The sequence below is a fragment of the Amblyomma maculatum genome, chromosome 4 (assembly GCF_055883805.1).
Source record: "Amblyomma maculatum isolate TAMU_Amacu chromosome 4, ASM5588380v1, whole genome shotgun sequence".
NCBI lineage: Eukaryota > Metazoa > Arthropoda > Arachnida > Ixodida > Ixodidae > Amblyomma > Amblyomma maculatum.
In genome coordinates, this window is record NC_139347.1 from 10405058 (window position 1) to 10415182 (window position 10125).

The 10125-nt window shown below is 48.5% G+C and overlaps 1 protein-coding gene across 1 annotated transcript in view; it reads left to right on the plus strand.

Moving 5' to 3' along the window:
- Positions 1-6123, plus strand: part of LOC146190280 (putative helicase MOV-10) — a 118080-nt gene extending 111957 nt beyond the window's left edge. Inside the window, exons 19-21 of the mRNA XM_084599760.1 lie at positions 1236-1452; positions 2925-3068; positions 5837-6123. Coding sequence (XP_084455886.1) covers positions 1236-1452; positions 2925-3068; positions 5837-5929 — 454 coding nt within the window. The 3' untranslated portion in view covers positions 5930-6123. The remainder of the gene's footprint in view (positions 1-1235; positions 1453-2924; positions 3069-5836) is intronic.
- Positions 6124-10125: the final 4002 nt, after the last annotated feature.

Sequence of the window (10125 nt, forward strand, 5' to 3'; positions counted from 1 at the left end):
AGCCTGAGGTTGCTACTGCTATTGCAACACTAGACACGTCGTACCTTTTTGAGTAGGGCATGGTGATACTGTCTTTTTGTCACATGACTTAATGACGTTGTCACATTCTGTAAATTTTCCTGCTAATGTGCCTTTGTCAAACGACTTATGGCGTTATCACTTTCACATGGCTTGTCATTACTTTTTGAAAGCCATCCTGGTGATGTCAGGGTCACTTGATTTGGTGATAACTCCTTTCTAGCATCCTGGTTATGTGACTACATGACGCTATCACCTGTTCTTGGAAGTAATCTTGGCCATGTGGCATTTTCATGTGAGTTGATGACCACTTTTTGGAAGTCATCTAGGTCATGTGACTTTGTCCCGTGAGTTGATGTCATCATCACATTTTTGCAAGTCATTCTGGTCATATGACCAGATTTTATGAACTCATCCATGTCATATGAACTTGTGATGACACTAATTAATTCATCACTTATTTACAAGCCATCGTTATCATGGTACACATATGGATTGATGGCATCAATTACTATTTAAAAGATACCACTCCACAATTTTTAGGACTCATCCTTGTCACATTTTTTGCAATGATACTAATGATGTCTACGTTGCTAAGCAACGGCTCAAGGTCAGTGCGACCACGATGAAAGTGCGATTACGCCGAAGAGGCAAAGCGGCTGGCATAATGTAGCTCTCGCTACAAAAGCCTCTGCTCGCACCAATGGTAAAGGTCTGGCCCTTTAGGGTGAATGCCTTCATTCGGAGTAGAAAATTTTGTATGGTTTCTGGTCTTGTGGCCAACAGAAACGAAGGGCACAAACCTATAAGGAAATGCAAAAAGTCTTCTGTGGACCACGCAACAGAAGTTAAAATGAAACGCTAATGCCTTTGCATTCATAGCACTTAAACTTTGTTCTTAAGTGCCCCTAATAACTTTTTGAGCCTTTGCTGTACCACTTTTTGAAAATGCTATGTCTGAGAGTGCTTTCTGGTAAGGATGTTGGTTTAGAAAAGAAGCATTCAGAATTGCTTTGCATCCTGCTGCAACCATCCGTCCTGCTCTAAGCATCTGTCATTATGTGCTAATGATTCATTTTGTCATCACGTTTCATTATCACGTATTTGCACAAATAGATTGCAGTCTCAAACAGTAAACGGGAAGTTTGAACCGAAATGAAAACGAAAGAGTTGCACTGACCTCTATCACCTGGTGTACTTGTCGTTGACCTTCCCAGGTTCAACCCGACAGAGGCAGTGCAGGTGACACGGTACCTGCAGCGTGCATTTGGGCCCTGGGGACTGCTACCTGAGCAGGTGGGCGTGGTGACCCCCTACCGCAAACAGGCCCAGAAGCTACGCTGCCTGATGGATTCCCTTGACCTGCCCCGCTGCAAACTGGGCTCGGCCGAGGAGTTCCAGGGCCAGGAACGCAGCCTTATCGTCGTCTCAACGGTTGGCACAGCAGCTTGCATTCTCAGCTGTGCCCCACCAGTTGCCAGTTTCCGTTTGCTGCAAATAATGCAGACTTCACTGCGTTTTATTTGCATGAACTGCCAGCCCTGGTGTGGAGCTCAAGGCAGCTGCTCCATTTTGATGGTCAAGATTGCATTTTTTTTTAGTGATTTTTCACTGAGCATTTCATTCTACAGTAAAATCTCAGTGACACGAATCCAGTTAATACGAATTCGCGAAATTCCCTGGCCGGAGTGCGTTCATACATTATGCAAAATTTCGGATGTTCTGAACACTCTCCCATGCTACTACGGATATCATGAACACCTGAACTGCGACCGCAACCTTGAGCACTATGCACTGCCCGCACATCATTGACTCCGCAATCGCCAGCCGCGCTGTATGTGCGCATCACGAGCAGTTTGCAGTGATGTGTGGTCTGCACCTTGTTGACGTTGCGAATGTCTGTTGGGCTTACGCCGCGAAAAGCTTTCAGCTGCGCGTGGCCCACAAACCGCAGTCGTCGTAACCGCAACAGCTGGCGGCGGCTTACGCGGCGGGCGCGCTTGGACCGCACATCACTGGCTCTGCGATCGCGATCCGTGAGCAGTTTGTGGTGCCATACGGCCCTCATTTCGCCATCTCCTGTCGTGCTTGCTGTACATGCCGCGAGAAGTATGCAGAGGCGGACACACCGCACATCGGTGGCGTCGCGATCGTTTTTCATGCTGCAAAAGGTTTGCAGCGGCGAGCGGCCGTGAGTAGTAGTCGGCGGCGCATGCGGTGGGCGTGTATGGGCCGCACATCGTAGATGTCGCGATCGCTAGTCGCACTGTACGCATCACGAACAGTCTGCGGCGCTGCACAGTCAGCGCGTCGCCATCTCTTGTCGTGTTGTGCGCACCGTGAAAAGTCTGCGGAGGCACGCGGTCCGCACATCGCTGATGTCGCGATCGCCTGTCGCGCCGTGTGCGCCGCAAGTGGCGAGCTGTGACCCCGCGACCGTAATAAACCTTCTTTGACGTAAACAGATCTGCGTGACTGCCTTTCCTGTACTTCTGCATACTTATTTTCTTTTGTTTTGATGATGCGAATGTTCGGATGAGACGCATTTTTTCGCGACCCCGTGAGATTCGTATCAGGTTCTACTGTAGTTCAATCTTTTATAATTCTGGAGTGCAGCATTCAGAGTTTAAGCGGGAACAAAGTAAGGATAGTGTAAGCACCAATGCAATGTCTGGGTGTGATTCTAAAGTGCCAAGGACACCGGTGTGCTGTGCAATACCTGCACTTGCTAGGGAATGCAGGGCGGTTGAAATTAATCTGGAGCCCTTCAGTACAGCACCTCTCACAGCCCATGGGCAGCTTTGGGGCATTAAACCTTGTATACCACACAGACTAGATGCCATTATTATATAGTCACTATTGATGACAGTAGTTATGTATGATTTTTTCCACACCTGTGCTTTTAGGTGCGAGGCAGTGAAGCCATAACATTGGGGGATGGTGGCGGTCGAGGCCTGGACTTCATCTTTTGCCCCAGGCGCTTCAATGTTGCCATCAGCAGAGCCAGTTCCATGCTGGTGGTTGTGGGCAACCCCGACGTGCTTGCCCTGGTAAGGTGTCATCATGGCTAGTTATGTGAAACCAGCCACAATGTTTTGTGCCCACTCCTTGTTGTGTAAAAATAGCACCTGTCATTATTGAACCTATGCAGCCACGGATACTATGCACATACTGTCCGATTCATGTCCTTTAAATGTCTTGCACCAGGAAGGAATTCCCTTTGGGCAGTCCAGGGGAAAAAACAAAATTGCAGAGGTTTAACATGGCTAAACCTAATATAACATGTGAAAGCACTAGTTTGGCATAGTTTATCGCTGTAGAGGGTGAACGTGAATGACGTCACTGTCTTATCGCCACCACCTGCTAGAGGCATGCTCCTGAAGAGGACCATGGTGTATGTTGCCAAGGTTTCCAGGAGCCACATAGGTGTGAAGCCTAACGGTAAACGTGCCTGCGTGACCTAGGGGCATCGTGTCATACTTGGGATCCTAGAGGGCTGGAAGGCTGGTTTCTGATCTCACCCTCCCATCTTAATGGCAAAGTCTGAGCTGGCATGCAATGGCAAAAGGTCACAAGGAATGGTGAGCTGGAGTAGAATCTCTGTGATAAGAAAATGGCTGATTCAAATATTGGGATGTTATGAATTGTTGAAGTTCCTCGGCTGTAATGCATTACAGTGCGTAAAATTCCATATGTTCCAAAACAAGCTTCCGTGCTACAACAGATACCACTCTAAATTATACAAGCATGCGAGCCGCGACCGCAACCTCAAGGGCAATGCGTTACCCACGGATCATCGATTCCATGATTGTTAGTTGTGCTGTATGCACTGAGAGCAGTCTGCGTCTGCACATGGCTTGTATGCTGTTGTCTCGGCAATGCTGAGCAGCGCTGTACACATAGGGAGCAGTCAAATTGGGCGTCGTGATCACAAGTTGCACTGTACATAGTTTGAGCACTTAGTAGCGGTGTGTGGCAAGCACATCGCTGTCATTGCGATCGCCACTCGCACTGCACTTGACGAAAAATAAACGACACCGACCAAAAGAATAAAGATGGAATGACGTTTCGGCTCCCACACGGGAGCCTTGTTCACAATGAGGCGAAACGGGGAACCGTTGCCTTAAATACGGCGCATCACAGAACCCAGACATCTTGCGTATGCAAGGGGCAGATTACCATGATTGGTCGGTGTCGTTTATTTTTCGTCATGTCCCATCCCGACCAGACGGGCTTCCGTCAAACTCGACTTCAAGCACTGCACTTGATTGAAAAAGTGGGCTGTAGCCATGCGGCCATGAATGAATCCTTCTTAAACAGATGTTTGTGAATACATTTACCATGCTTCTATACACAGTTTTTCTTAGTTTTGAAGATGTGAAATTTTGGATTATATATGAATTTTTTATCACCGAGATTTTACTGTGGGTACCATATAAGTCCTTTAGTTCTCACAATTCTGTGAAAAATCTCAGCTGAGATTTAAGCATATGAATCTTTATGATATGAACCCTGTTGATATGAATTTTGGGATGATACAAATTATTAAATTCTTCGGCCAGAGTGCATTGTGTACAGTGGACAGAATATCAGATGTTCCGAACACTCCCATGCCACTAAGGATAATATGAACGCGGAAACCTTGGCCACAACCTTATGTGCTAGGCACTGTCTGCACTTCGTTGAATCCGCGATTGCTAGAGACTCTGCACACAACCAACCCTCACCTTGTTGACTTTGCAGTCACCAGTCATGCCGAGTGCACCGCAAGCAGTTTGCACCAGCACACGGCTCAGATGTTGTGATAGCCTGTCGCACTGTACGCATAAGCAGCAGTTTAGGCTTGTGGTTGGGGAAATAGCCGGTGCCACTATCGCCAGTCACGCGGCTCGCGCCGTGCACTGCGAGCAATTTGTGGCAACGCGTGGCCCACACATCATTGACTCCGTGATTGCTCATTACGCTGTATGTGCCTAAAGATAGAACTACAGATTATTTTTTATAACAGAATTGTAATGTGTGAGTTGTGTCTACTTATAGCACTCTTTGAGCCCAATGGTGGAGGTCACTTAGCTGCTTGAAAAAGCTTAGAAAAGAAAACACTGTTAGCTCCAAACATAACACAAGGGGCATTCTGAAAAGCTGCTTGATGTCTCTTGCGGATTGTCACTGATTCTTTGTTTTCAATCAGTGAAATTTTAAATTTTCTACTGTATAAAGTTAGGGTCCTTAAGCACAGAAAGTTTTGGCTTCCTGAGGTGCTTTTTGTGATTACCAAGCACCAAAATCCATCAATGCCTCAACTCTCATATTTCCTTTTACCCATATCATTTTTGGATTGATCGTGTAACTGCTTATGGAAGATTGTTCCACTTCACAGGCAGCCATTATTAATTAGGGATGAGCTGGGAATCTGCATGGTCATTTTTGAAAAAGGCAAGTAAGGGTTCCCCAAGGCTAAAAGAAATGATACGCTGTGGTACAGATTGGTATAATTGATATGTTTGACAGTATTACAGGGGACATCTCTAGGTGGCTGTAGAATTATTTTGGCACATGTGTGATCATTTTAACATCTCTTTAGGGTTTGTGCACATGTATGGCTGGTAATTTTTACAGCCAGGGGGTTTCTTCTCTTCACAGAAAAAACAAAATAGGTATACTTGCTGACAAGACATAACCATTTAGTAACTTGATTATTTTTACGAGCATTGCTATCTTCTTGCTTGTTCATTTGAACATGCTGTCGTTTTATTGGGCTCCTCATTCCGTTTCTTTCTTATTTAAAATTTTTTATCTTTTTTTTATTGCTTTCCAGGATGCCAACTGGAGGTCCTTGATGGACTATTGCAGAATTCACAACACCTGTTACGGCCTGACTGCTGATGTGGCAGTGCGAGTGCCCCACTGAGGTCTCTGTGAGGTGGACCAATAAGTGCCTTGCGGCATTTAGGATAAATATGTATAATTTTCATGTAGTACCACTCTACATGTTATGTAATAATGAAACGTCTAATTTATGCGCATGTATATTTACCCAATAATATAAATAAGTATGTAAATAAATAATTTTGATAGCAAAATGGCATAACATGTTTGATGCTCATTTCTTTAAAATAAACAATTTTATCAGTTTTGACAATGCCTCTGAGCTGTCTTTTTGCAGAATCCTCTGAACTGTACTATGTGCATTTTGTAGAGCAATTTCCAGCCTCTTCGTTTTTAGAGCGCAGCTCTTTGGCACCCGTTCCTGCATTTCGCATCGCCGTTGCTGTCGGCGTTGTCCCTCATAACTAACTCCGCAGTCGGGGCAGCACGGGCTCCTTTCCCCCTCACCCCTTTCTTCCTGCGTGGCAACGACGGTGTTCTCCGGATACCGAGGCGCCGGCTCACTATCAGCGGATCGTGGATCACGCATCTCAAGCCGAAACGCAGAGCCACATTGTCTTGATTCGCTAGTGGCATCAGCAGCATCAGTCAGTCGCTGCTATCTCTTCGCCGCGCAACGTTCCTATGGGCCCACGCGCTGCTTCCTGCAAACTCCGAATAACTTAATTGCTCTCTTCATTTCTCCGACCACAAAGCTTCTTTTATGACAGTCAAAAACCGTTTGTGGAGTGTTTCTTGTAGGAATATGTGCGAAAAATAAAAGTAAAGTTGTCTTTAATTGTACATATATGTCTTGCTCGAAATCTTTGCCTCAGTCTATCGAAAAGGTGAAACAGCTGATGAGCTGCACTCAAATTTTGCATTAGGAAGTAACATAATCGTTGGCAAATGTTTCTTTTAAAGACGAATAAGTTGGACTTGTGTGACATTTCAAGCTTCGTTGAGCAACTGCTATGCTCCTTGTAAGAATGTGTACATATTTATAACTGATATTTTTGACTGTGTGAAGTCAAAAGTTTTCTGTGTTTAAGGTGAAGGCCTTAAAATCTGTTTCAAGGTTGCGTCGTGAGATGTAGAAAATAAGTGAATATTGTGAAAGTGGGGAAGCTTTTGTGGACGCTATCCGAGATCCCGAGGTCCATCTCAAGGTCCACCTCAGGCGCCCCGAGTCCGTCCGTGTCGCTGTGAGCCTCGCTGTCGAGGCCGATATGATCTTGCAGGCCACGCGCGCGTCGACAGCGGCTGTTCGTACTCCCACGGAGTGGGCTTATCAGTCCGCGGCCACCACTGCGGCTCCTGCCCGATGAAGGCTTACCAGCCAGACTTTGACCTGCTTCCGCTGTGGCCAACGAGGCCACTATTCGAGGGACTGCGTCAATCCTTCACCATAGGGAAATGCTCCGGCGGAACTTCAGGGGCCCGGTTTCGCCGAATAAACCCAGTATCAGTCCCCATGCTTCTGTCTGTACATTCCTTCCCTGCTTGTCGTTTTTACGTTTGCGTGCTGCACTTTACATATTTGTAGACGTTGCTCTACTTGGCCAGCACGTCAATGCCCTAGTTTACACGGGGGCTACTGTGAACATATAGACAGGTCGCTCATGACCGGCGTACCCCACTTGCTTCCATCGGTCCCTGAAACCCGGGTTTTAACTTTCAATGGTGTCTTGGTCGACCAACTTGGACGTGTCATTATGGATGTGCGTGGTTTTGGCACGACCCTCTTAACCGAGTTTGTGGTCGCCGACAGCCCAATTTGGCCGGTGGTTCTTGAGTGGGGCTGGTGCCGCCAAGCGAGGGTCGTTGTCGGCTTCGCGACCCTGCAACAGCAAGCATAACGATCTCCCCGTTGCCAAGGCCTGGCTCGTCAGCTTTTTCACTTCGGCAGTACCAACCTATGCCTCATCATGGTGTCGGCTGCCAAACGTGCCTCTGCTTTCCTACGCAATGTCGCCCCGAAGCTTCGACGGCACATCCCGCTGCCCGATATGTGCACAGTCTTAGCGGCTTCTGACACGGCCCTACCATCAGGAGCGGCAACTTGGGTACAGGGTCAACTTGGTGACCAGCTTAACGTCGACGTGTTCTTCGAACCCATCAGCTGTGCAGCACCAGCCCGCGAGACGACCTTACCTCGAAGCCTTTTTTGGTGATGGACGGAAAGGCTGATGTGCTGGTACTTAACTTCGGGGTCACCCTCTCGTACTTCGTCATGGTTCAACCCTGGGCATGGCTCACATTCTAGGCCCAGGCTCACTGGTCGCCTCTGCAGCCTGCGGCTCTGAAGGCCCTACTGCAGCAACACCGCTGTTTCGCCCTTCGTGTCAAAGAACTCGGGTTTACTTCCTGCACACCACCACATCGACACTGCTGGCCACGGGCCCATCCACCACCAACCTTGTCGTGTCTCACTAGCTGAGCGGCAGGTTATTCAGTAGCATGTGGCTGACATGCTCAACCAGGGCATCATTTCCCCTTCGTGTAGCCCCTGATCTTCTCCCGTTGTCCTTGTGCAGAAGAAGGGTGGGACAATTCACTTCTGCATTGATTACCGCAAACTTATCTCACCTTGACGCCGCCCTCAACTGATTGAAGGGATCCCAATACTTCACCTTGGATCTTCTTTCGGGCTACCGGCAGATACCACTTCTTCCAAAAGACATGGAAAAGACTTTTTATGACCCCCAACGGCGTCTACCAGTTTAACTGAATGCCCTTTGGCCTCCAACGCCCCAGCCACGTTCCAGCGCCCTATGGACTGCATGTTGGGCCACATGAAGTGGACCATGGCGCTTGTGTACGTAAACGACGTCATTGTTTACGCACGTTTCAAGACCATCAGAGATGCCTCAAGCTTGTTCTTGAGGTTCTTACCACTGCGGGGCTTCACTTGAAACCGAAAAAATGCTTTGGTTTTTCTGAGGTAACATACTTGGGTCACGTCATTAATCGGCATGGCATATGTCCCAATCCTGATAAGCTACAGGCACTAATGGCTTACGAAACTCTGGTCACGCCCAAGGAACTGAAAAGTTTCCTTGGATTTGTGTCCTACTTCCACCGTTTTATTCCGGACTTCGCTTAAAGGAGCGTGCCTTTAACCACCCTGCTGAAAAAGAATGCAGCGTGGACTTGGAGTTCGAGCGTTTGTTGACATCAAGCATGCAGTCCTCGAGCCTTGAACTTTAGCCCATTACGATGAGTGTGCTCTGACCATCTTTCACACGGACGCCAGCCAAGACGGACTGGGAACTATCCTTGAATTGCAGGAGTCCGGCGACCAGCGCGTCCTGGATGCCAGCTGGCAACTCTCGGATGTTGAGCAACGCCGGCACTCATCGGAGCTCGAGTGTCTCGCCATTGTCTGGGTGGTCACGAAGTTCCGTCCATACCTATACGGCTGCCATTTCACAGTAGTCACAGACAACAGCGCGCTGCCTTGGTTGAAGTCTTCCATGTATTTGAATGCAAAGCTCGCGCGCTGCTCGCCAACTACGACTACGATTTCACCATCGTGCATCGCCATGGCTCCGCCCATCAGGACGCCGATTTCCTTTCTCGCCATCCTTTATCGATAGCGTCTTTGACGGACATGCGGACCGCGCAGGCCGGTGATCCCGCCCTGGCTGCCATAATCTGTACCCTCAGAGGCGGTGTCGGGACGTGCACCCGCTGCTGCGCCATGCCTATTGGCTCACATACGATATCTTGTACCACATAAAGCGACTCCGTGGTCAGTCGTCCAAGTGGTTGCCCGTGACCTGGCCACTGCGGCCCCACCTCTTGTGCAGTCTACACGACACTCCCAGCTCCCACGGCAAGCCACCTTGGTCGCGACAAGACTTTCGCACTCGTCTTGGGAGTGCTTTTGGTGGCCCAGCATGGGCATTGATGGCGTCGTGCCACACATGCCAGTACCGGAAGCTCTGTACAGTCGTGCTTTCGACCTGGTAGGGCTAGACCATTTGGGCTCATTCCCCAAGACGCGTGCCGGCAACCGGTACATCTTGGTTGCTGTTGACCCTACCCGTACCCAACACCTCCTCCCGTCATGCCGTCTTGTTTTACAGATAGCTCGTTTTCCAGCATGGCGTAGTGGGTCGCCTCACGGACCGTGCGACCTGCTTAATGTTGAGAGAAGTTGAGCCCTCCGCTCTTTCAGCATTCGGCACTCTACCACCTCCGTCAATCACCCTCAGTGCAACAGACTCGCGGTAC